The sequence below is a fragment of the Poecilia formosa genome, unplaced genomic scaffold, assembly GCF_000485575.1.
Source record: "Poecilia formosa unplaced genomic scaffold, Poecilia_formosa-5.1.2 Scaffold149, whole genome shotgun sequence".
NCBI lineage: Eukaryota > Metazoa > Chordata > Actinopteri > Cyprinodontiformes > Poeciliidae > Poecilia > Poecilia formosa.
Window position 1 is genome coordinate 631509 of NW_006800088.1, and position 27596 is coordinate 659104.

The 27596-nt window shown below is 39.7% G+C and overlaps 2 protein-coding genes across 10 annotated transcripts in view; both read left to right on the forward strand.

The window, feature by feature from the left end:
* Positions 1-1282: 1282 nt before the first annotated feature.
* On the forward strand, positions 1283-3975 carry nit1 (nitrilase 1). Of its 3 annotated transcripts, XM_016677172.1 has the most exons (7): positions 1420-1507; positions 1710-1778; positions 1863-2096; positions 2292-2395; positions 2488-2624; positions 2809-2934; positions 3220-3975. In XM_016677172.1, the coding sequence occupies exons 3-7, from the start codon at positions 1864-1866 to the stop codon at positions 3490-3492; spliced, it is 873 nt and encodes a 290-aa protein (XP_016532658.1). In that variant the 5' UTR covers positions 1420-1507; positions 1710-1778; position 1863; the 3' UTR covers positions 3493-3975. The 3 variants fall into 3 exon arrangements, with proteins under 3 accessions (XP_007563658.1, XP_007563659.1, XP_016532658.1); XM_007563596.2 differs by lacking the exon at positions 1710-1778 and having other exon boundaries at positions 1283-1507; positions 1845-2096; XM_007563597.2 differs by lacking the exon at positions 1710-1778 and having other exon boundaries at positions 1284-1507.
* Positions 3976-4985: 1010 nt separating this feature from the next.
* clcn3 (chloride channel 3) overlaps positions 4986-27596 on the forward strand; it is a 37797-nt gene continuing 15186 nt past the window's right edge. Inside the window, exons 1-4 of one of the 7 annotated variants that reach the window (XM_007563603.2) lie at positions 4986-5278; positions 12899-13080; positions 25199-25359; positions 26334-26433. In XM_007563603.2, coding sequence (XP_007563665.1) covers positions 12918-13080; positions 25199-25359; positions 26334-26433 — 424 coding nt within the window. In that variant the 5' untranslated portion in view covers positions 4986-5278; positions 12899-12917. Of the gene's footprint in view, positions 5279-12898; positions 13081-19443; positions 19817-25198; positions 25360-26333; positions 26434-27596 lie in introns of those variants that run through there. The other 6 variants (XM_007563598.2, XM_007563600.2, XM_007563604.2 and 3 more) reach the window with 6 other exon arrangements.

Consider the following 27596-nt stretch of genomic DNA (forward strand, 5'->3'; position numbering starts at 1 on the left):
TTTTTAACCCTTGTGTTTTCAAATGGTGTCCAACTGACCCCACACCCGTATCACTTGTATTATTTGCCTCAGTCCTCGCACGCACAAGGGTTAAAAACTCCCGTTAGCTTTCCCCAATGAGTGGAAGTTAAACACCGATATTAGTCAGACAGTTAATATCTAGTTGTAAAATGTTTGGTTTACTGAAGTATTTCATTTATTCCTGAGCAAATCGGTTTGATTGATTACAGTTAAACCTTCAAACATAACATTTTTTATTTAACTGTAATAGCTTATCTGAGATCTGGAGAGTATTATATTTGAAAATGAATAATTTGCTTATTTATTCCTGATAGAAACGGGTTTGAACATTTTAGAACTAACAGATTTCTTTTTTCTTCTTTTCTTTTTTACTGTTGAACAGTCTTTACTACAAAGGTAAAGAATAATACAGAAACCAGGAGTAATATATGGCTTAAAAAAACAAACTGGCTCCGATGTTTTTTCTTCGCCGCTCTGCTTCAGGCTGTGACGGTTGCTAGGCAACATAAATTACGCTAAGGCGTGTGTGTGGGGGGCGAGGGGGACAGTGGAGCATATGGGGTGAAGGCTAGATCCTGATTTCTGTATTATTCTTTACCTTTATAGTAAAGGCTGTTCCATAGTAAAGATGAAAGAAAAAAAGAAAAAGAAATCTGTTAGTTTCATTTTAAAATGTTCAAACCCGTTTCTATCCGGTCGTCGTTTATTCACGGCCTCGAAGGACTCGGTCTCCGTAGAAGGCCGAAGGATGCAGACCCTGAATTCGAACACAGCTATCCACCTTATTCCTAGCCCCCATGATGCTTTGCGTGATTTCAACATATTCAATCATAGACATGAATATGTATTCTATGATTGAATAGACTATTCACTGAACTCAGATCCAAAACCTCACAGCATTCTGGGAGATGTAGGCACAGGGACAAACAAAGATTAAAAAAAAAAAAAAAATCTGTTTGAACATTTGATATGAAGAATATCTGCAGTTACGATACTTCCCCACAGGAGGGCAGTAAGAACTAAATTACTTTAGCTTTTACTTCAAGCTTTATTCGTTTCTGTGGAAGCCCGTTTCCGCTGTTAAACTCTGTTAAAGAAATAAAATAAATTATCTCATTATTTTTGAGATACTATCTCATTATAATGAGATAATTTAGTTTTTTATTTTTTTTAACAGAGTGGCGGAAATGGGCTTCCATACATTTCCAACTGGAGTCAATTTTATTTATTTTTTATAGTGGCAAAGAGTCCCCAGTAGATGGCGATAGAAAGCAGCACGCTTGATGATGAATAGCAGAGAAGAAGATTAAACCACCTTTTCACAGCAGAGGACTGAGCTGAAACTAAACGTTAATAAAACACTAAGATAATGTGAACAGCGGAGGTTAACCTGTGAGGGACCAATGTTCAGGTGCAACTTGGGATCATCAGTGAAGTACTTGGCCTCTCTATCAGCTCTGGGACGCCATCACATCCTGCAAAACAGGTGTGTTTATTATTATTGTTAAGAGATGTACTCTGAACTCATAACTAGTGATATCACAAAAAATAGTACTTTTTTGTTATTTCCAAATAAAAGCACTGGTATGGAAATTTGAGCATTAGGGTGGTTGTTTTAATGCTTAATGCAAATTAAAACACAACTTTCTTTTACAAGGCTATCCAATTTAAATGTTTCTGTTTCCCAGCTGTACTTGACATGAAAGTGAAGCTGTACAGAGTTAAACAATAAGTGTGCAATAGGGAAAAAAAGTCCAGTAAGTTGCACAGTTAATCATCAACCATTGTTGACTTGACATGTTTCCTGACCCTCCTCCTTGTAGTCGTTGCTTTTTGTGCAGGATGTCCACTTCACCGAACCCAGTAGCTGCAGTCTGTCAAGTTACAGCGACCCCAGACAAGGAGGCCAACTTCACTGGCTGTAAGCAGCTGCTGGAGGAAGCCAGGCAGCGAGGGGCCTGCATGGTGTTCCTGCCAGAGGGGTTTGACTACATTGGATCCAGCAGAGAGGAGACACTGTCGATGTCAGAGCCTCTGGGAGGCGACATAATCTCCCGATACACTCAGCTTGCCAGGTGGGGCAACACAACTTCCAGTCTATTGAGCAATTATGACATGGCGTTAAAATATGGTCATTAAAAGAAATGCTTATATGTTTGTGCACAGTAGTGAAGATATAAATATTTTCTCCCTAAATTATAGGAGTATTTGAAATATATTAATCTTAATTTTCTATTTTTTTTATTATTATATTAAACTCTTTGTTTCAGGAAGCTGGACGTGTGGCTGTCTCTGGGAGGATTTCATGAACGAGGACACGACTGGGAGAACGACAGACGTATTTACAACAGCCATGTTATCATTAATAACAAAGGTGCAGTGCATCTTTAGTTATATTTGAGCCAAATGAAAAACCAGAGGCAATCGTGGAACATTTACACTTATGAATTGACATTAAACCAACAGGTGACATCCTGTCAGTCTACAGAAAGTCCCACCTGTTTGATGTGGAGCTGCCGGAGAAAGGTGTGTCACTCAAAGAGAGTGCCTTCACCATCCCTGGACCCTCCCTGGTTCCTCCAGTCCAGACTCCAATTGGCAAGGTGGGGATTTTATTGAAACAGTAGCCGTCTCGTCATAACCCCACACAAGTCCTTGTGTTGACAGGTTAGGTTTGTAAGCCAGAAACGATGAGAGTTTTCAGGACTGAATGAGACAAAGCACCGCCAGGTTACATTTTTACTGTAGCTTTGATTTGTTGGCATCGTTTTTGTTTGTGTGCTGCAGGTCGGACTGGGCATCTGCTATGATTTGAGGTTCCCTGAGTTGTCGCTTGCTTTGCAAAGACACGGTGCAGATATCCTTACCTATCCATCTGCCTTCACGGTAGCAACAGGAGCTGCTCACTGGGAGGTAGGATCACAGTGCTACGCTACAGCAATATTATGCAATGACTGCTTATCGTCCGTCATAATGTTCCTATGATTTGAAGTACTTCGAGGAATGAAGTGGGAAACCTACTTTATTTGTTTCATATCATATTTTATCATTATATTTCAAATCTTTGCACGAAAACCATGAAAATGTGATATTTTAAGCTGTAGGAATAACTTACCTGTCCATGCAAAAACCAAAATCTGAACATAATTTCAGCGTAACAAGTAAAGTTTGACTGATCGTTCCGTGATCCGTTTCCAGGTGTTACTCCGTGCCCGTGCAATAGAAACGCAGTGCTTCGTCCTGGCAGCGGCGCAAGTAGGCCGGCACCATGAGAAGCGTTCGTCTTACGGCCACGCCTTAGCCGTCGACCCCTGGGGGGAGGTGGTGGGTGACTGTGGAAGGGAGAAGCCAGGGATGGTGCTGGTGGAGGTCAACCTGGACAAAGTCAGTAGGACCAGGAAGAACATGCCTGTCCAGCAGCACCGCAGGGACACTGCTTTTTACCACAGTATGAGTCAAACCTGTTTGTGATTAAAAGTGGAAAGATAAAATTGTCTATTCAAGCAGGACTGAATGTCAGAATTTCACTGATAAATAAATAAGAATAAAAGCTGTTCCACTTCCTACACAGTCTTGAAAAGTTAGGGTAAGTAAATTGTTGTAAATTCATAGGAAATATTTGTACTTATGTGATGACTTGCAAACCTGAAGTTATTGATTTGAATTTTGAGTCCTACTGTAATTATTTTAAAATTTTCTTGTATTTCTAGACTTTATTCTTTGACAAAGTCAATCAGATCTGTTTCCTATCTGTAAATGTTACACATAATGATCACTAGATGGCACTGTTGGACTAAAAGCACTCAGGATCCCAAACAACGTTGGGCATTTACTGATGTATAGCAATTTAAGGTTATTAGAGGTATAATTGCAATTAATTTTCTAACTTAATAGACATAACAAGATTTATATTATGAAACCTGTATGACCATTTTATAAATAAATGGTTTAAATGAAAATGATAAAAAATGATAAAAAAGGAGTTTCTACATAAATGGTCAATAATTATTTAGTTCAGGTTTAGCATGTGGTATTGAATGTTGGGATGTTCCCATGCTTCTGCATTATATAGAATGTATTACATTTTGTTTTGATCACACCGGCGCTGCCTTCCTCAACCCATCAACTGTAGAAAAAATGACTTATGGCAAATATGAAGTGTTGGTGAAAATTTCTCACAGCTGCAATATATTACACTTTTTTTGTTTGTTTATTCAGTGGAAATTTTTTTATGAAGTGTAAGATCTAGCTCTAAAAAGGCAACTTAAGAGATTGAAACCAGGGCAAACAAATCATTGCTCTTTTTATCAACAATTGCAAATGTAGTTTTTATTTATTTAGATAGATAGATAGATAGATAGATAGATAGATAGATAGATAGATAGATAGATAGATAGATAGATAGGTGTACTTTATTCATCCCAACCGGAAAAATACTGTGCAGTTGCAGCGTTTGAATTAAAAATGGTTGAATTTAACCACGCAAACCATATTTTCCACATGACTTCTTTAAATAAAACACTGTCGTTCACAACTTGATTCCCAAACGCCATTATTATGTATTGAAAGTTTTGGTCCCAACGCTCAGCCTTGATGAACTCCGCGACTGATTGCTGGGAGAACCTGTAGTTATAACATCCAAAACTGATTTCTGTCTGTCAAATAATTACACAACCATAAATAAAAATCATTGCTTTGGAAATTATGACTTTATCACTTATCTTTTTGTTTGAAACTTTATTATGTGTTTATTTTTGCCTTGTGGACAAATATTTTTGTCGTTGTTTCAAATCTTGTCGTTGTTCTCTCCCTTGTGCAGGTGTTCCACATCATCATAGTTCCTCTTTGACTATAACACCAGTTTGCAATTTATGTTTTCATTTCATTTCAACATGGGAAAGGTGTGTATGAGTAGCTACCTCGCAGCTCATCTTAGACCCGCCCTTCCTGAGACTAAAAACCTCAAAGGACCTTGTTTTCCTTCTTCCTGGATGAATTATTGATCAGAAGTCCTCTTTCCAGCCGGCGCTGCTGGGATGATCGCTGGGATGGGAACAGGAAGTTAACGTCACCGACAGAGAAATGAGACTGACGAAAGAAAACACCACCACCATGATGATGATGATGATGATGATGTTGAGGGGGAGAACGCCAAACCCGTTAGTTTAGAAGAGTAAAAAGAAGAGAAATACGCCTAGCTTAATCTGAGGAAAAGGATGAGTTGCTATGTCGGGGCTGGAACTGAGGCATCAGGAAGGTACGCTGTTTGTTGCTTGTTTTAAATCTGTCGCAGCTGTAGAGGTGAAGGGTTCGCTGACTGTGCTCTGAGGTTTTAACACCCGAGACCAGTCATCCATCCTTCATCTTTAAGCTGCAAACGCGGTGAACTCTGATTTATTTCTCCCCCCTCTTTGCAGCCGAACAGGTGTTCGGTAGTTAGCCAACTAGCCGTGGAGGCTACCTCCGTTAGCATGAGCCCCTTGTTGCAGTTGATGTGTACTGAGTGGAAATTCACCAGCCTGGATGAATGTCTGAACTCATGTTGAGGATATTGTCATGGAAGAGGGCCTTCGGCTGCAGACAGAGCCCACTTTTAAGCTCTGTTGCATGCGAATGGCTTCCTGTTGCTGTGTCTTCTGTCCTGGTCATTTCCATCTGGGGACTACAGATGTAACAGATGCTAACGACACTTAGCGGGCGAGTGCTAAAGGGACTGAGTAACTGACCTCGGTGTTGCAGACACGGTTTTTTATATATATAATTTACTTACTCTGAAAAATCTGAAATGTACAGATACTATTTATATACGCTTCTCTCATATTACAACTTAAGCGTGTTGTATCCTGCGGAAGCCAAAAATGTAAGCATTGGGACTGGTTACCACGGTGGTATTTTGGGTTGAATCCGATTAGTTTGAAATTCAGTCAGTTCCTCTCAAATTACATGAACATTTAAGTGGGTGTCACTTTTGCTACACTTACTGGGACCTTCAATGACTGCTATGTAAATAAAACACTTGTCAAGTTGATTAGAGTGTTCAGTGACATTTAATTAGCAATCCGTCAACCCCTAGTTTTCCTTGGGATATATGGAGGAGAAGAAGCTCATTTACTTGAGCTACTCTTCAAAATGGGAACAAAAAGTGAGAATGGCGTGTTGATGTTCATGAGTCAGGAAATGACTTTAAGAAAAAAAAAAAAAATTCAGTCAAAATATTAATTAAAAAATGCAAAACTTTAGCTGTTAAAAGCAAGACTTCACAAGCACCCCACTTTATTTTAACACTACTGATGCACCGATTGTAGTTTTCTGGCCGATCGCTGATCTTTAAAAACCCTAGCCTGCCGATTCCGATTTTGACCAATTCTTGTTTTCTTTTTTGTTTTTGTTTTAACTATCAGTGTCAGGTGCTATAAAGTTAAAATACGCCTTCAATGAATCTTACTGTATTTTAAAACATGGAAATTAACTAATCTAAAAAAAAAAATCTGTTCCTTTAGATTTCCATTTTCCACATTTTCAAAACAAACAAAACTTACACAACAGTATAGACTACAATTCTCTTTTGAGCCTCTTACCAAAGTGAAAGTGCACATCAGTATTTTGCTTTTTACAAAGTCACAAGGCTTTGCGTGGCTTGAGATCAGTTGAAAACAAAATAACAAAGAAACTTAAAAACCACCAACAAGGTGTCTTGATTTCTAGGTTTTTTTTTTGGTTTTCTTTGGATATTGATCGAGGATAAGTTTCACAAGATCACCAACACACCTTTAATCAGCCGCTCCACTGAAAACCAGCCCAGTGTAAACAGAGGCGTAGGTTTTCTTTAATGTAAAAACAAAATGCCCAGTTGCTCATGTAGATATCTGCCCATTACTGATAACCCAAAATCAAGTCAATCAGAAGGGATCGATTGGCACACCCACATGTTTTACCACATGCAGTGTCAAGATGAGTCTTTTCCCATCTGATCGTTTTAATTAACCGCCAGTGGGCCAAGAAAAGCAGCTTTGCTTTCTGATGTCGCTTGTTCATCAGATTTACAAACGTACCAGAAACACAACACAAAACAAAGGTTCCGGGCTTGGAACTTTGTTACAAAAAATAATGGTAAAAAAGAAAAAGCGGAAAAAAAAAATGAAATGCAAAATAATAGTAAAAAAAAGAAAAAAAAGAAATGGAATTAATTGAGATAAAATTGATGTAATTATTTGAAATTGACACGTTAAATTCCCGGCCTTAGCATATTTTTAACTTGGTGTGTAGCTAAGTAAATGTGTTTCTTTCAGAAATGCAAACAGTTTCTCCTTGAAAAGGAAGAATGAGGGTGAAAACAATCTTGATCAGTTTGTATTAGTTTTTAAAGAAAATCTGCTTTAGATGAAGGTAGTGTTTATAGGTGAAAAATTAGATTTTTCTAACTAAATCAGCACTAAAAATGTAAACGACAAACCGCAGAAGATTAGAGGTCAAACAAGATAACATGGCGTGGAGTAAAATTACATAAATCACCATCTGAAGTGGTGAAAAAGTGTGTTTGTATCAGACAAGTCTGTTTTTCTTTTTTTTACAAACTACATTTGTCTTGCCGTTTCTTTTTCTTTCTTTTTTTTCAAATTAGTTCAACATTTAAAAAGGTATTATCAAATCTGCTGTGTCTCTTAGCCGTCCATCCTTGAGATTAGTAGCAATGACGAATGTTAATCATGAACTGAGGTTAATGTTTACTTGCCGCTGTGTGCCGGTGTGTGTGCTTGACATTTACGGTTGGCTGACGGTGTTGTGCTAAGTTTAACCTTTTCTACTCAGCGGTAGCAGACGGGTCAAACCAAAGGCACCACAGAGCTCCTCATTTGATTTGCCTTTGCTATTGAGTTAATCTGCCCTCCTGATTCTGTTTGGTCTGCTGTCGGTGCTCTCCTTGTTTTTCTATCAACAAGGTTTCCTAGTTCAATTCCATCTGCCAGCTCTGATTTATCATTTGGTTGTTTATAACCCTTCTCATGTGCTTTTCTGTTTATCAGGAAGAAAATCTAATTAAATTAGACAAACCAAATACTTGCAAGCCGTTTCTATTAGGTTGAGGTTCAGTCTAGTCAAGTTTTTTCCCCCTCTCTTTATTAGGAATGTCTTCTTCTTAATAACATTTGTGACATATCTTTTTTGTGAAAGATCAATGTGATTCTGTATTTGTAGAACAACTTAAGCTATACAAAAAGTTATCATGGACCAAATTCCATATTATTGGTAATCCTTGAAAATCTACCTTCTCTGTGGTCATTTGAAAAATAAATCTTTTTGTGTGTGCAAGGTTTCACCCAGAGAACTTGCTCAGTCCGATGGTTGGGTGTTAGGGCAGTCATTCATCCAGCGGCCCGTCGTGTTTTTGAGTTTAAAAAAATGTTTAAAGTTGACAGGAAATATGAAAATATCACTCGATAATTGTGTTATTGAAAGATTGGAAAATTAATACCTGAACACCAACTATAAAGTCTTAAAAAATGCAAACATTTCAGAAATACTTGAATAAATAAGCAATGCTAAGCCTGGTGGCCCGCCAGGCTTATAATGCACTGGGGGAAACCCTTTGTGTGTAAGTGTTCTTCATAAGTTACAACAAGTGTTCAAACTTGATAAAACTATTAAATTGTTGAATATTTTTTACTTTTTTATTTGTAGAGACTTGGAAGTGAATATTTTTAGTCTTTTATAGATACTAATATGGTAGCAAAACCCCTGGGTCAGTGACGACGTATAAAGTATTAAATAAAATTGTTAAAATCTTGGAAATCTTGGAATGCGATATATTACCCAGCCATAAAAAAAATCTGAAAAGAGAAAAATAAGCTATTTCTACTGCTGCTGAACTATTGATTATGACACTACAATATTGCTATTTTCTCCTTGTGCCGAATTTCATTATTTTTTGGGGGAAAAGTGCAGCAAACTTCTCTTAGCCAGCTTCCCAGCAGTGTGCAGCTACCGATGCTATGTCTTTCTTGTGGAGTAATGATAGAAGTGCTGTTTACTATGAGTAAAAGCTCGTTTCTGCATGCATTGGAGCTGATGTTGCTGATGTGTGCGTCGAAGTTTCGACCCTCTGTGTGGAGGAGGCGTGAGGCTGTCGGTTGGAGTAAACGCTGAGTCACGTCTCGGCAACAATCGTCTGGGCAGCACCTCCATGGCGACCAGCTGGAGAGAGATAAGCTCGCTCACTGCTCAACTAAATCGTGCAGAGTTTGTTCCTTTGCTGCTGATTGTTGCGCCGTTATTGACTGATTTATTATTTAAAAGAAAAAAATTCTCTTCTCACCCACGTCCCCAAATCCTGAATTGTAATCTATCCGCCCGAGCATTTCTTTCTACGTTATCAACACGCCGCAGTCCTTCTGACGTATTTATCTTTGATTTTTAGTTACAAAATATCAGGCGAAGCAGCAACCAGAAGCTTTTATAACTTTAACCATGAAAGGTCAAGCATTCGTTACGAAACAAAGTAGCAATTTCATAATAAAGTTGTGTAGTGGAAAAGAAAATGCGTGGCCGTTTGTTTCCCATGGCTAATAAGGTGGCATGAATCGGCGCCCCCGGTGTGTTAAAAGTGTGGACCAGCTTTAAATGTCAGCTCGACTGAGCTTCAGACAAAGAAGCTGCTTGTGCCATGAGACGGTCTGAGAAATGCAACCAATCACAAACCCACAAACGCGTTGTCAAAAGACAAGCAGCACTTACTGTGAATTTGAGCAGTTTTCTACTTGGACAGTAATTTTCATTAGATATTAGTCAAATGTTTCGTGGTTGGCGTCAGGATAGCAGGAAAATATTTAAAACTGCTCACTGGGTTTCCAATCAGCAGAGAGAATGAGTTTTTCTCAACAGCAGCCTGACCTTTTCTCATTTAACGTGAGGTAATAAAACGGAGTCGCGTGGCCTAACCCAGAGGATCCGTGGCTTCAGGGTCTGAAGGAGCTGAATTGAATTTCCTGGCCTCTCGGATTTGATAAAGCTCAGGAGGAGTTTCTGACGCGTGGCGAATCGATTTGAATGTTGCCTCTGAATGCTGCCTGCTGTTTTTCTTGCCTTATTCAGGTGTTTCCTACCAATTTTTTTTTCTGACAGGAACACATTTTTTGGGTGGGGCAATACCAATTTCTTTTTTTTTTTTTTTGTATTCCTGCAATAATAAACACTATGATGCCTTATAGATCAAAAATAGTGCAGGTTCTTAATTTTGAACCATTACCTTGCTTAAAAGAGGAAGAAAAAAAATATTTTTCAGTCTAGTTTGACCAATCATAGCCACTCAGAGGAAAATCATTCAGTCCTGATCTCAGACACATTGATTATGACTGCTGCTGGTAATTTAGCCTCTTCACTATTTTGCGCTTTTGCTAATTTATATGTTTTTATGCTGAAAAAAAAATAGTAATGGAGCCATCGTCCATAGAACATTTTGGGCATTTATGCATCAATTTGGAGATGTTTCATACATGCTCTGACAGTCGATGATTAGATGTCATTTCCTTATAGTTTGCGGTAATCACATGGGTCAGAAAGGCTTGATAATCTCTCCATTATATTAATAAGAGCTGCCTGGTCTGTAATTACGCTCATAAAAAATGCCAACATTTATGCAGATGAATGATTTAAAAAAAAGGCATCTAGAAAGGGAGTCGTTTTTCAGAGGAGCCTCTGAACTGGTTTAATTTAAATACAGTTGGGAATATTAGCTGCACGTCTTTGCAGAAGGCTTAAACAGTAGCTATGTCTTATATTGTGACATGTAAATGAAAAAAGAAGAATCCGAGCTGACTAAGGATGTTCTACATTTTCACAGACTTCCGTTTGCAATGGTCAGACCACAGGAAACAGACGCGTGATCTGAAAAAAAGATCGGTTTGCTGTTTTAGCACTTTTTCAGTTCTGGGGAAGTAAATTTCCCTAAGAAACCAAGAGTATATGTATGCACTTCTATATCTTCATTTGCCTTAAGCTTTCTCTTGATTTATTATTTTACAGTCCAAAGCACAAACGCACAAAAGAAACATTAGGTAATGAATTTGCTTACATTGGCCTGTTGAACTCTCTCCTTTTCCATTAGTGCTCTGACTCCCTGTGTCTCCAAACTAATACTTCCTTTAATATCTTCAGCTTATCTCTGGTTCTCCGGTGTCACTGGACCGGGACTTCACTGCAGGCAGAGGATCATTTTAGGTCACCTCTGTCCGAGTCCTGTAGTTCCCAGCTTGTCCACAGGGTGGAGTTGTTTGAAAGAAAGTGGTGGTTCATTCTAGATTCAGGAGCAGCACTTTTATCAGTTATCAACTCTCCTAAACATCTGAGAAATTAACCTTTTTTAATGCCTACATTTACCCAGGTGTGTAAGGTTGGCGTGTATTTTGGTGTAGAAATGTAGCGGTTTATACATGAAGGTGAAATAATATCTCTAGGTCTGATTGCAACAAGGCAGAAGACGAATGTTTAAAATGTAGAGGAAAGGTCAAATTCTTTGTCGCATGTAGAAAAAGGCCTCACACGGACCTTAGGTTCATATTTTCCACTACATGTACCATCCGCTTCAGCCTGGAAGAAACTAAAGGGAGCTTTAGCTCGCCATTGAGAGCTAACTAGGGCTGCACCAGTTGGGAGTTTTCTGGAAAATCACCAATATTTAAAAAGCCTGATAATACCGTTTAATGACTGACACAATAAGGTCACAATACACTTTCATTATTCCAAACTTATTGTATTAAAATGCATTTAAAAATACCCTTTAGACAATACAAACTTATTTCAGCTGCACATAAAGTGGTGCTCCTAAATACATCTGGAAAGTTTAGCGCTTTATTGCCCAAACCACTGAATTAGCCAAATGAATAAAAAAAAACATTTCACATTTTAAACTTGCAAAAAAAGTTATACTACAGATTATCATTGTTGTTGGTTTTTTTTGGCTCTACTGGAGAAGAAATGTGGCAAAGATCAATGGGCCGAGTCTTGAACCCGTGACACATGGGTCGCACGCTCACCAAAATTGCATTTCAAATAATAATTATTCAGGTTAAATAGGGAACATGGGCAGAAATGGGAGGTAATGCAAACTAACTACTTTGTATTGGGTGTTAAATGTTTGCAGCATTTCTCAAAATGCCGGCTTTTCAACCATATTAAAAAGGAGCATCTCTTTAAAGAATTGTCGCGCTCTTTTTAATTTATCATGCAATTTATGATTTATTGCTTATTGTGACAGGCTTTCTGAATGCCGCTTTAGGCTTCTGCACATCTCCTGACCCGTCTGGTGGGTTCCTTGGTCTTCATAATGCTGTTTGTTCACCGATGTTCTTTAATAAACCTCTGAATTCTTCACAGAGCAGATGCATTTAGATACACTTGTTTTATTATTTAACTAATTGGATGAATTGTAAAGGCAATTAGTAGAACTGGATTTTATTCAGGGTTATCAGAGTTATTGGGGCTGAAATCAAAAGCCCATAACTCTTTTCAGATGTTTGTTTGTAAAAAAATAATGTTGAAAGCCATACATATGGCCAAATCAATGAATACCCAGTATTTCGATTCAACTTTACAAAATGTGATAAGTTTTATGAATACTTTTGTAAGTCACTCTAGCTCAGGATAAAGTTGAGATTTACAGGACTCTACATGTGTGTGCGAATGCGTCACTTTGTGCTCATCCAACTTTGGTGTTTATCCACTTCAGACGACGGTGTGCATGCTAACAACCCACCCTTACCTGTCGGTGTGTAGCAGCTACGACCCACCCCACCTCCGTAGAGTCTGGGATGTAGCCTCCTCACAGCACAGCCTGTCTGTATCTTCACCACTCCCCCTCCTCACTCCCTCCTGTATCATTCAGGGTAACGGCGCGTTGCTAAATGGAGTCGGAGCAGCTCTACCACAGAAGCTACTGCAGGAACAGCTACAACAGCATTGCCAGCGCCAGCAGTGACGAGGAGCTACTGGATGGAGCCGGCATCATCATGGACTTCCACACCACCGAGGACGACAACCTGCTTGATGGGGACGCTGCCTCCCCAGGTAGGGAAGATGCCCCCAAGCTCCTCCCCCAAAGAATCTGATTGATTTTTGTCTGGAAACTCTAGCTTCCCCCTGTCACAACTCAACCATGTTTTGATCAAACTTTGAGCGATCAATGGCATTCTGTTTTGGCCTTCTTGTGAGAGTGTAACCTAAATTGACGTCTTCAGTTCGCTCTTGTGGTTGTGAATCGCCTCATTGTTGAAGTCAAGGTGTTACACCACATCCGCATGTACGTGTTCACCTGTCTTGTGTCTTCTTCATCCAGATCCTTAGAAAACATTCTGCTCATTCTTCCAAACAGCATCACAATCCTTCTGTCATTATCATCTAGAAACCCTTGCACATGGTTGTACTTTCGTTGAGGTCAATCCTGAACTGGATATGAGTCCAAGGCTGCCGATTCACACTCCTTGGTGCTGCGTTTTGGTTGAATTTTACTCTGGAAATTTAGCTTTGCCTTCTTTGCAGTATGAGTCAAGTCTCACTGTAGTTGGTTAATGTTTGATAGGTGTGTCATCATTGATAGTGTGTTCCTCATTATGTGGGTGTGGATATGGCCAAGAATGCGAGTTTTGGTCGATGTTCCGATGATGATGTTTTGCGTCTGTACTCTTGGATGACCTGTCTCTCTGGAATCTCTTGGTATATTTCTTTAACGGCTGTCATGTCCAGATTACACTGATGCGCTCTTCAACAAGTACCAGCGTTGCTGATCCAATGATGTAAATCCATGGGCCAATCAATGAATGCAGTCATATGCCAGTCAAATCGCTTGCAGTAAATAGCCAGTTTGTACCACCCCAGAAAGGTGGCCCCAGAAATGGACAAGAAGTGCACAGGATCTGCAAATGGAGACAAATCTGGCTTGGGCTAATTGGGGAAGAACTGGTTGAAGCCACGCTGTTGAAGAAGGGGCTTTCGCTGTCCGCTAATATTTAGACCGGAAATGTTGGTGGATATATTTGTGATTGATGAAATCTTGATATTTGGTAAACGGAAACAGGATGATAATAAAGCGGTTTTGGCATCTTTACCACTTTAGGTAGGGTCCACGTTAAACACGACGTTTTATAAAATACAGTCTTTTTTCTTTTTTTTTGTTTTGCATAAGAGGGTTTTATTAAAGTTTTTTGTTACTACATCTTCACCCTATTGATGCCCTACTTAAAGACTTCACTTGTGAAACTTTACAGTTTGTGAAATTTGAAAATAAAGTTTTCAAATTTTTAAAATGTATTGCGTTGACAACATTTTAGCAAAGTCTTCATGTCATCTACATATCAAATTAAATATGGCGTTGGCAAATCCTGAACTGTTTTATAGAACTGGTCATTGGTGTAAAGTAGGTAAAACAGGTTTGACCAGTTTAGATAGTAGTATCATCTAAATCTGATTTGGTAATTGTAAATTCATTAAACTTGGAGGCTAGAGCAGATTAGAAGTAGCCCATAGTCGTTAATAGCAATTTAAAAAAAAATCCCTTTAAGTCATTTAAGCTTTTCACGCTACTTCTGTCACATGCAAACGAGTAATTTTGACACTTTCTGTAAGACTTTTACCAGCTTTTTCCCTCCATAAATTCCACATCACTGGTGTTCAAATAAGATCTCTGTCTCTCTCTCTGTCGCTCTCTCTCTGTCGCTCTCTCTGTCTTTCTGTCTCTCTCTCTCTCTCTGCCTCTCTCTCTCTCTCTCTTCATTTCCTGTTCAGGTGAAGCAGTTCTATAGCTGAATGTGAATCTGGACGTGAAAGGATCATTCTGATGCATCTTATGTAATTATCAGTGTTTTAAATATAAGTGTAGCTTTATAGGTGGAAACATGGAAACAGTGTAATTGTTTTGTGTTGGCTTATACGACACCTTAAAGTGACAAACATTGTTTAGGTAGGATGTTGTAGGTTGATGTCAGGATCTGATTGGAGCTGGAAAGAAGTCAGTCATCTGTTTTTGTGGGATTAAATATTTCAGTTCTTTTGTGGTTCTGTTTGTTTGGATCCGGATCTCCTGGTCTAACTTTAGCGCTTTGGACTCCCAGTTTCGACGTCACAACTAGTCTTACCTGTCCAAGTTGTTTTAATATTGCTTACATAAACTGAATTCCTAGTACTGGGCGTGAACCCGCTCACACCCCCGCCTGCCTTCATGTTTCAAGATTTTCAAATCCTCCACGTTTCATTTTTTCTTTTAGTCATACGTTTTTGCTTTATTCAACAACTCAGTGACCCTGACAGACTTTGTCATTTCCACATGCAGGCTGGTGTGTCCGGTTCCCTCTTCCTTCCCTGAGTCTGCCTCCCTCACATTTCCTCGCTGATCAAAAAGAAAACGCATTCTGTTGTTACAGCGGCACAGGAGCTCAATTTGGAGTCGGCAAATGCAAAAAGTGTGCGTTTCATTTGAGCATCTTTACAACTTAAATTGGCTTCTCTTTAAACCGATCAGAAAAATGTTTAAACAAGATTCCTCTAAAAGGTAAAAATCACAGTAAGACAATGAGCTAATGAGTCCTGGAGAGTGACTATAAAAGTAGATTTCATCATCGGGATGTTTTGTGGGGATTATACTTTGCTTCACTCGGTTGTTTAGTCGTCTTTGTGAAACAGAGAAAAGGCTAAGCTCAGTCGTCTCCTCGCCCAGCCCTGAGGTCATACCTTTTTCATTAATGTTGATATTGGCTACTTCTTGGCGTCAGCTCCTAGTTCTGAAAATAAATACGATGTATTTACTTACAGTCTTACTTTATTTATGGAAAATGTATTGATCCTCAACTCACAGATCTGAACCTGTCGGCTTTTATGATCCCATTGTTCCACCACGACCCAAAAACTCATAACTCGAGCTAGGCTCGCTACGTGAAACCAAAATCCAATCATGAAGTGGATTTGTTACTAAAATTAGTTACCCAAACTGGTATTGATGAAGAAAGTCCGCCTTGCCTCACTAACTTGAATGATATTACTCCCAGTATGCCAGAAAACGGGTTTGGCAGGAATTTAATTTCGACATTCTCGCCATCAATTTCACTTTTTTTTTTCTTTCTTTCTTTGTTTCAAGTCCAGCTTAGAGTCCAACACAGTGAAACTATCTCCCTATGCTGCTTTGCTGCACTTGGTTTTTTCTTCTACATATGTTAGAAGCCCTGCATTGAAATGAAACCGCACTCTGAAAACTTGTGGAACTGACATTCAAGGAGTTAACTGAGTTAAAGTCGAGTCTTTGCATCTTTAGGCTAAAATACTTAAACACCTGATGAGCAAGTTTGGGCCGATGCAGATCTATGCAGCAGTAATTGACAGAGTTGCTCCTTTGCCTTTAGGGGCATCAGAAAGCATGTCTTATATAGTGAAGCTGGATGCCAACATTTTTGGTGTGTCATTCTGCAAGGTTGGATTCATAGCATGAAATACTTTTGTGTGGTTTTCATATTAACTTGTTTGCAACATTTGAACATTTTAAAATCTTAGCATTAACACTAAGCAGTGTCAGTTTTTAGGATGATGTTACAGCAGTGTGTGTTAAGCTTTTATAACATCTTTGCATCGAGTTTTGCATGTTGGCATCTTTGTGGAGAATTGATCTTTTTAAGATTGGTAGTGTCACATTACCCTTTAGCATTCATTAAGTTATATTAATTTCTTAGTGCTGGATTCGGCCTTTTTAATAATTTTGTATTACATTTTATAGTATTTGACGACCTGTTTTAACGCATATTGTTGCATCGCGTTACCCTCTTACATAAATAATGTTGTTCGTCTTTGTAGCCTCTTAGTAGAATTACTGCAGCACTGCATAAAGGCTTTGAACATTGTTGAGTTAAAGCTCTGAATATCGCAGTTGCTTCACAAAGTATATCCACACTAAGTAGTAAAAAAATTAAATAAAATCTTTCTTTAATGTGAACCTTTGTGCTGTTATAAACATATTACATCACTGAACTCCTTAAGGAATGTCAATCTTGTTCAGGTAAATAAGCATTATAAATGTAAAAACAGCAGATTGGCCTCTTTATTGCTATTCTTTATAATTTGCTACACTGAAACACGCGGTAATGTACTTTTAATTAGTGGCCTGGGGTGGATCTACGTGTCGGACTAGTCAGGATTTCAATGACGGATGAGTAACTTCATTCCTCTGAACCTGTTCGGTAGCCAGCCGGCGCGAGCGACTCTCAGTCTGGATTAAAGCTCTTCTTTTGCGTTCGTCTGCAGCCTATTCTCTACCTCCTCGTGCTGTACGCGAGGGGCGTGTTCACAGGAAACTTTGCAAAGTCCTCCTCGTGTCCAGCGCTGCCGGACGCTCTGTCACCCATCACATGGAGTTCAGCACCGAAGGGCTTCGTTTGGCCAGCGAGAAGCAAGGGAACCAAAAGGATCAAACTGAGTCTGGTTTTACGGGACACAGTTTAGGTTTGATTTGATGATCTCACTAATATTCCTTGAGGAAGGAGGGGAAAAGCTGTGGCTGAAATCACCCGAATTAGCCGCCACCAACAATGTGGCACCTGAAGGTAAGAACCATGGAGGTCTAAAGCATGACAAGCTGATGTTTATCGTCTAGTTTTACCTATTGGGTAGCTAAGATCACACTTTAAGTCTAGGGAATTGCAAAGGATTATTTTTATGTTATGTAGTAACGTACTATTAAATTGAGTTGCCCCAACGCCTCTGAAATGTGGATGTGAACTACATTGGATTTTAAATCTTTTCAAGCTTCTGTGTGGTAGGATTAGGGTTACAATGTGTAGCAACAAACCACATTTTTAAGAACCTAAGGCAGAAAACGGCAGACTGTAATAATAGTAATTTACATGCGGTTTACATGTCATTCTGACTTGGAGAACGCCTACAAAAGCTTTAAGATCTCGTTTGTGGTTTCGTGAAGCCTTTATTTGATTGTAAGCAGTTTGCAGGTATTCCAAGTCGAATTGTTGCAACAGCACATTCATTCTTGTTTCATAATAGTTTGGTGTAGTTGAGAAAAGAAGCACGCTAACTGTGTTTTGCATCACATTATCCCAAGGTTTTTGTTGATCATGATTATGCTGATGTCAGAGAAAATCTGCATTCAGCTCATTAGTCATTTGATTTTAAGCAAAACACAGAGGCAGGCTGTTGCTGCAAACATCTGTCAACGAGTGGGTTGCTCTCAGGAGCTCGGTGTGCTACCATGATCGGATGCCATCTGTGCACCAAAGTTTGATGTGAAATGTGCTTATGGTTGATGGTTGGTGGTGTTTTATCACAGTGGAAGTGCAGATTACAACTTAATCAGAGGTCACCAGTTGTCTGTTTAATCCAGTTGTGCCTAAAGTCGGTCCTGGAGGGCCGGCATCTTGCATTCCTGGTTTAACGCACCTGGATCCAATGATGTCTCATTAGAAGAACATTGACACGTTGAGAAGGTTGTTGCTACCACCAGGGAGAGAACTAAAGGATGCAGGATGAGGACCCTCAAGAACCCTGGTGTAGTCGATGGCTGCAGACTTCCAAACTTCATTAGTCTTCAGATTAGCTCAAAAAGCAGAGCGTTTGAGTGAGTGAGCGTTTAATGGATTGTTGCTCTTTGGACAAGCAGTGCAACAAAAACCATCAGATGCAGTGACGAAAAGTAATTGGCAATCTCAAGACGGATGACTCCTCTGCCTGATATTTTCATATAAAAACTACAAAAAATGGCAAAAGATTGATTAAATGACCACCACCTGATCATTTCTGTATTGTCTTTGCACAAAACATTTTTTTTTATTCTACAAAAAAAAGAAAAAAAAAAAGGGTCCCTTACAAAATAACTCAAGTTTTTGGTTTGGTTTTTTACAACTGTAAAGATTTTAATATCAAACAAAGACGAATAAGTAGTTTTGAAAAAGGTATTTAAGGTGATGTTTAGTGTTTGATTTGGATAAATTAGTCTCTTTTCTAAGAAAATCAGTGTTTCCAGGCCTGAATCCAACAATGTCACTCACTTGGATTTTTAAAATGTATTTTTTACAGAAAAGCTAAAATATAAAATGTAAGATAAAGATATTCTTATGTAATATGGTAAATCAGTTTTCATTACCAGTCTACTTTTTTTCTTCACTCAGTACTTTTTTCTTTTTTACTAGCAGGAGCTTAATTATTATTATTATTATTATTGAAATCATTTAATGAGAATAAACTGTCATTTGGCTCGGCGCTGAGAATGAGCCGGTCCATTTTAAATGCCGTCAGCAGCTTATCTAAACCCCCCTGTGACCGGACACCTTGGTCTCTCCCGTTCAGCCTCAGGACTCTCAGACCTCCCATAGCAACCAAAGCAGGCAGGGCTGACCGGCTCTGCGTGATCGGCTTTCTGTGTGTGTGTGTGTGTGTGTGTGTGTGTGAGAGAGAGAGAGGGAGATGACATCATCAGCCCTCACAGTCAGCTGCTGCAGTGGAGAGCGAGATAGAAAGAAAAGGGAGGGGAGGGAAAGACGGGACCGTGCGTCGCCACACACATTTCTCTCCCCTCTCTATCGCTCACACACTCACACACACACACAGCGCGCGCGCTCTCAGCGTCACACAGCCCCGCTTGTCTTCCCTTGGTAAACATGGCTGCAGCAGCGAGAGGAGTCCCACTGAAGCCCAGCTCGCTTTTAGCCTAGCTTCTTTCTGAGCGTCGTTATGGAGGAGGAGGACGCGGCGGCCGACCCCTATCTGCCCTACGACGGGGGAGGGGACACCATTCCCCTGCAGGAGATCCCTAGAAGAGGTACGCCACGTCTTCTCCGATTCCCTCGTTTCCTCGCGCCTCTACCACAACAGAGGCCGGCATCCTCCCCCTTCCTCTCAGGGAATGCGTGGATCCGTACGGGAGACGGACGCAGCGCAGGTTCAGCAGCCGCAAACGTCGGGGCGTAAAAACCAAACGTCTTTTTTTATGAATACAGCTCCTGTCAACGTTCAGGACTCTGTTGATCATTGACCGGCCGTGTGTGTGAGTGAGTGAGTGTGTGTTCAAAAGATGACGAGATAAAGGAGGAGCTGATTTCGCATGAGAGCGTCAGCCTGTTTGCAGGACACCTACAGATGTTTATCTGCAGGGAAGGACATGTCAAGCCTCAATGTGTTGATTTAATGTTGCCGTATGAAGACATGCAGTACGTAGGGAGCACCTGTTGGCTGGTTTCATTGTGTTACCGCATGGAACTGGTTCTGCTGGATCAGGCTGTCGGTTTTCTGGTTGGCAACGTGACATTTTCAGGCCTGGAGCTTTATCTTGGTCTTCATACGTGGCCTTTAGGGAGGTTTTGTTCCTCTGAGCCCTGATAGATTATCACAGTGAGCGAGCAAAGACAAAACACTCCTAGAGTTAAGGACACAATAACATATCTCTGTCTTATTTCTCTATTCACTTAGATAAATTGTCTATTTGCTACTGCCCTTTTAGTGAAATCACCAGAGACTGCAGTGCAAATAAATCAGTTTCAGTCGGGTTTTTGCCAAACAGAACTGTAGTAATTTAGTCATTCTGGGGTTGTTGGCCTCCAAGTTTTTGGCCTTTTCTTGATTTGTGGACAGCATATCATTGGTAAACGCCAAATGTAGTTCCTGGAATTCACGCTCAGTAATATTTCTTTATTCAAGAACGCCCTCTCAGATCTGCTTCACCCCGTCTCCATGTGGTAAATCCACAGGAAAAGACGGGTAAGGATCGATCTGCACCAATCAATCGGCCAAAGATCAAAATCAGTGTTCCCTTCACCATCTCCAGTCAGTGAGCAGCAGGGCGAATACTCAAAATCTTATTACTTTTTTTGTTCCCAGTCACTAATTGCATCAAACTTGCTGGCTTAAATCCTTGATCTCGTATTGATTTAAAAATGGCTGCATTTGCTTTCTTATAGCGGGTAAAATGAGTAATTGTTTTGGAACAATAAGGTTGAGAGATGTTTTTTCTTTTTTTTTCTTTTCTTTTTTTTTTTTTTGCTTTCTGACGTGACACCGTAGAAATTACATACTATTGTTTAGACCATCAGTTTGGACTGAACCAGCTGGTGATTTGTTTGTAGTGACGAGAGGCAGGATGGTTTCCTGATGGATTTCAGCTGGTTTCTTGTTCTTTCCATGCCTTTTTTCCACCTCCCTTTCTGCTTGTGTTCAGTACTTTTCCCCCGTCGTTTCACATTATTACACGCAACTTAATTTCTGAGCTTATTTGTTTCGGGGGGGTTTTTCTCTGTTGCTACCAACGCCTGGTGAAAATTTCATGTCGATTGCACCTTTAGAAATATGGTTGCTATGAAAATTTGTGATGTATTCATTACTTATTTTACCAATTTGATTTGATAGGTTTGAAAGCAAACTGGAAATGTCCGTCAGAAAAGCCTGATTATTAAAGATCTGGTTAAAGATGAAGTATAATTTAGTATCTTTGAGATGGAGACAGAACCTCCAGCGACTGTCCCGTCCTCCTCTGCAGAGCCAGTCGGCAGCGGGGGCTCGTTGGGGCTCAGTCGGGTTGTCGGGGTCAGTCCGCGATCACATGACAGCTGGGCAGGCTCGCTCTGCTTCAGTCCTGCTGATACAGAGCGTCTTAACCGGCTGCCTGCAAAACCTCCCTGAGCTGATTTACTCCACGACGGTGGAAAGGCCTCCGCAATTTAGCTACAGAAACATCAACAACGCTTCTTAGACGTTAGTAATCCAGTTGGCGTTCAACATTCAGTCGGTCGTTTTCGAGAAGTGGTATTGACAGTCGGCGAACCCCAGTGTTCACTGACGCGGCGTATTAGTCGTTAGGCAGAATCTGCAGCGTCACTCTGCTGCTGCACACGGGGAAGAAACTGAAACCTTATTATTGCGTGTGTGTTTCTGCCTTTTGCCTGGGTGTTTGCTGGAGCGTAGAAAGCATACGACATGCGGATGCCGTCCCCTTCAATCTCTGTTTTCCGTGTCGTCACCACCACGTTCCTCGTTCAGCCTTATGTTAGTGCAGCATCATCATAAGCAGCTTGTCTGATTTATGTCGGCCCTTGGACGGCTTTTCTTTGACTAGAAAATGTCATTTTTGCTTTAAAGTGGTTTTTCGAACCGTAAAACTGTTTCGCTCACGGCCACTAAACAACCCAATTTGCTATCAAATTGTTATGTTAAATTACCAGACTGCTTGTATTTTTGGTCATTTTTTTATTGCTTAGATGGGTGTAATTTTCCATCCTGGTGCAGCAAAAGTGAAGAAAAATACGGAGTTTACACAGAAATCATTTTAAGGCGTCACAGTTATAATCCAACAATACAGAATCCAGTGGAAATCAGTTCATTCTAGTCGTCTTTTTATTGAGCGATACTCGCATATTCCAGGATCAACGGAGATTTGTGAAGCTCCAATAGAGTGGACATGAATATGAATTGTTATTGCAGGAGTTTCATTAGGATTGCTGATGGACACTGTAAAGCAAGTCCTGTTCAGCGCTATTCATTTTATCGTTTCTCGTTGTTTCTACTTGTTGGGAAATTCATACAGCAGGTTGTCCTTTTATTAAAATCATAAACTATTATGTTTAATCCTTATTCGCCCATCAGATCATTTTAACAAGAAAAACAACAACATAATGTTACATAAACAAACCTGTGAATATTCTCCTTATATATACAAACACTTCTAGGATACAACACAGATTATAATTTAGTTCTTTTATTAAATCTGAGAGTTCATAAGTGTTTTTGTTCAGATTAATAACTTTAAATTGCACTCTGCTCCAGAATAAGAACTCGATAGTATCTTTTTTTTTTAAACTTGTGATATTTTGAGTCACTCCTCTAAACACTCTCCTGTACATTGAATGATGAGTCAAAGGAAACCTGATCATCACTGTGTAGTAGCACCAGCTTCAATCTGCTGATGGACTGAGAATATCACACCACTGTGTCGCTTGTTTTGGGTACAGAAGGTTTATTTACAGGTGCAGATTCCCAGAGTAAATCTAAACTCCGTATAATTTCACCGTTGCGTCAACAATATGATGCTAATCGTCTCCGCTCTCCTCTCCTCTCCCACACACGGGTTTCTTTTGAAATGAGAAACTTTAATGTGAAAATGTTTGCGTTAATCCCGAAGTTGACCTCATTTCACTTTAAAACTACAACGACCAAGTCCTCAGAGATGATACTCTTCCATATAAGGTCCCAGATTTTCCCTCCCTCTATAAAGTTCTTCCTCGAGAAGAACTTTATAGAAAATGACACACAGTCCAATTTTCTGTTCATATTTTAAAGTCAAAATTCAGAAAATCCTAATTTCATTCTTGGTTTTCTCCTCCTTTTTTTAAATCAGAAATGCAGCTCAGGACACTTCCATGCACTTTCTCTCCAATAACTGTTCATTTCTGGTCTCAGGATACAAATCGGGGACGATTTTGAAGCAGAAGAATAGTCGAGCGTTGTTGGTGGCGTGTCTATCACCCTATTACCGTGAATCATGTTGCTCTGATGCTGCTTTATGGCCACTTTTATGACTCTTGTTCAAATCGCTTATGTTTGTTTTTAAGTTTAGTGCGGATTGGGGGGGATTAAAGGCTATGAACAAACATATCTCTGATGGTAATTACCCTGATAAAACTGCAGGAATGCCTAATAAGAGGAATACCCCTTCTATTTCTTCGCCCTTTCTCACAATACATCCATGATGACTGATGAGATTTTTTTATTGGATGCAGACCGTCTCTGATCACAGCTGTGCAGCAGATTCTCAGTTGGGTTCAGGTCTGGACTTTGACTGGGCCACTTCAGCACCACAAATATGCTTTGATATAAACCGTTCCACACTGCAGTTTTTTTTTCTATCAGCTTCTGTAGCAGTGATTTTCTTGCGCTTAAGATTTGCGAAGCCGACTCATAGTTGTCCTGCTGAAAAAGTCTTTGTGTTTGTTCTCCAATAACACTCTGAGGTATTCATAGCACAGTTTCCTTTATGCTGAGGTTGAATTACACACAGCTCAACTCAGTTTGCTAATTGAGTGACTTCTAAGGGTAATTGATGTCATTGGATTTTACTTTGAATCTCATGAAAGAAACAGCTACAGTAGGAGGTTTTTGAATGAATCGGTTCATTTCAGATTTATTGGATCTCGCACCTCAAAGATCACGTTACTCCGTGTTCGTTTTAGTCTCCTTTACGTCAGGGTTCAGATTTAAGGCTTTTAAAGACAATTATGAATGACATTCAAGGCCTGTATCACAACAGAAATGAACAAAAGAAATTCGCGTTGTGTATATCAAGCTTTTTTTGTACAATATGCCTCTGACCTTGTGTGCGTGAGTCATTGTCAACCTGCCAAATGTAAGTGAAAGTTTACACTTGTACCAGATAGACGCAAAAAGCTAGCTAGCTAGCAAGGGTATGTTAGCAGCTAGTTAGCAGTAGCCTGAACCATCTTGAGTCCCAGAACGCAGCGAAGATGTGTGCGGGTGACTCAGATATTTGTCTGATAGAAAAATGAACTAGATCCAATATACGAGACAAAATGTTCTCGCCACGTCAAAATTTAAGATATGATTGACTTATTTAGGGCCACCTTACTTCCCCCCCCTCATAAATTTAAGGCCTTAAATGTAGGATTTAAGACCTTTTATGAATGGGCCGACATCCTGTAAATTTAAAAGTCACGCATCAGAACCTGGACGCCCGTATTTATGAGAATGGGGCTGATGTCACTGAAAACAGGAGAAACGAGTTGAATCCCTGCTACATGCCTCGCTTCGTCTTTGTTGTCTCCCTTCAGTAAAACACACAACAACGTCTTTGTGTGGCTCATGAATACTTGGCGTCTTCAGAACTAGGCGGTCAAATGCAACAAGACGGCTTTTCAGTCAGGATTTGTGAAAGTTATGTCTGATTCTCTGCGTTGCAAAGACATGAAACTGAAATGATTCAATTCTGTAGGGGTGGACATTTAATATAGGATTTTTATTATCGATGCAATAAATTGGAATTGTTCATTAAAAGCCTTAAAACTATATAATTTTTTTTTTCGAAAGGTTTTTTTTTTCAATTAATGCGTTAATGTTTCCCACTGAACCGAACAGAAACTGCGATGAGGATTAGTACAAACTCTTACTCCCTGTGTATTTTTTTGTTTTCGTTGTTCTGCAGGCTCTAACTACGCCATGTCTAATGGGGGCGGGGCAGCCAGCAGTACCACCCATCTGTTGGACTTCCTGGAGGAGCCCATTCCAGGAGTGGGAACGTACGACGACTTCCACACCATCGACTGGGTGCGCGAGAAGTGCAAGGACCGCGAGAGACACAGGAAGGTGAGGACACCGAGAGGAACGCGTAAAAAAAAAGACGTTTTCATAAAGACGGAGAACATTCAAGAAGATCCAACCGGTTCTGTACAAAGTGGAAAACATGAGAGATGATTTATTTCCACTTTACAAAGCCCGGATCAAAATGAGGACATGATATTGTGGGTTAAAATGTCAAATGAAGTTACTTTTTAAACATGGCCAAACTGTTGCAAAAAACAAAACAAAAAAACAAAAAAAAATGGAAATGCAACATTTCTGCAACATCCTAAAAAGTTAAAATGTGTTGTGTAAAGGACAGGTGAGCTAAGACCGCAGCCGTTTTTTTTTTTGTTTGTTTGTTTTTGTTTTGTTTTGAGGGGCTTCTATCTTTAATAAATTTGCAAATACTCTCAAAAAAATCAAAATGATCATGACACATTTGTGTGTAGAATAACAAAATGTGGGAAAAAAATGTAACATACTGCATGTCATAATAAAAGCCTCAAATTCTACTAAAACTTGCAAAAACAACCAAAACAAACACATTCACTTCATCGTCTAGATTTTATGTGGGGATTTTTTTGTTATCTCCACTTTCACCCCAGTTTAAATCAACACTTTCTTACTCTAACCTCTCATGAACGCACCGTTCTTCCTCCTGCCTCTTTGTTTTTGCTCAAATATTGACTCGCTGTCTTGGCAATCTCTCCACGCATACTTCACTGCAGGACGTTTGGATGCTGATAAGACTTTAAATGATATTTGAATACTTTGTTTTTTATGACCCGGTCGCGCCTGGTGTACAGGAAGTGCTGTAGTAAAACCGCTTCATTAAATCAACAGTGGAAATCAGGCCAGAAAACCTGCAACAGATTACAGAGCTGCTTCAGACCGGAGTCTTTCATATCAGTCTGTGTTTTTTTTTTTGTTTGTTTGTTTGTTTTCCGGTTCTTTATGCCTTTTAATTGGGTTTGATTTGCCTCATTGTGTCTGCACAGATCAACAGCAAGAAGAAAGAGTCGGCATGGGAGTTCACCAAGAGCCTGTACGACGCCTGGTCTGGGTGGCTGGTCGTGACGCTCACCGGCTTGGCATCAGGTAACCAACTCTCCCAACGACGAATCAGACGGCCCGTATCTCCTGCGCTGGTGACTCTCACATGCTCCGCCCGAGGCACCCTCTGCTGTTTCCCCCCCCCTTATCTTCTGATCTCACTTCTCACCGGCGTGCCATTCTGCAGAGCATCGCCAGACACAATCCAGCCACTTACTGTTTGCCAAAAAAAAAAAAAAAAAAAAAACAGAACGAGGCAACCTTGCCGCCAGTCTTTGCTTTAAACAACAATCCAGCTGCTGAAAAATAAAAATGTGTCTGCTTTATTTGTGTTTAATTTGGTGTTGGATAGCGTTTCATCTAACTCCTTTCAAAAATATGAATTACATTTTGTCACAGCAGGTTGTTTGTTCCTCAAGATTGAATTTTAAAGACTGCACAATAACGCAATTTTAAAGTCGAAAGAAAATGATGCATGGTTTTAAAACAAATGCTTGACAAATAAAAATCTGAAAAGTGTGGCGTTCATTTGTATTCACCCCTCCAAGTCAGAAATTTTCCATGATGGTATGGCTACCAGCTTTGCACGTCTAGATACTGAGATGTTTGCCTCTTTTCTTCGTTTTAAAACTCGTGTTCCTTGTTCTTCATGATGATTTTTGGTGTTGACGGCTGGATTCATGGGATTACTCCTTTATTACATGATTTCAGAAGGAAATGGGCTGAATTTGATTGTATTCTGGTATCCAAGGAGTAAATGGGGTTAAACATAAACGTTTTGAGAATTTTTTTTCTTTAAAGGATTTTGAAAACCATGTGTCGTTTTCTTTTTACTGTATATTTACGCTGTACTTTCTGTTGGTGAACCACCAAAAGTCCCAATGAAACTGAATTGAAGTCTGACTGCAATATGACAAAATGTGGAAAAATTATCCAGTAGTTTGCGTACAAACGCTGCATCCTCTGGTGAAATGTTTTTATTTCTTGAAGGATTAGTGGTAGTATTCATCAACAGCTAAAACTGTGGAACAGTTTCAGAAAATCACTGAATCTAATGCAACGTCACGTTAAACCAAAGACTGTCTGCTTTGGTTTAGGATTTTGTGATGAAGCATTCTGAGTCGCCGATCATTTTTGTAGCCTGTGTCTGCATTAAAAACAGGCAAACTAACTTTCTCGTCATTCCTCTTTTTATTTTCATTTTTTCC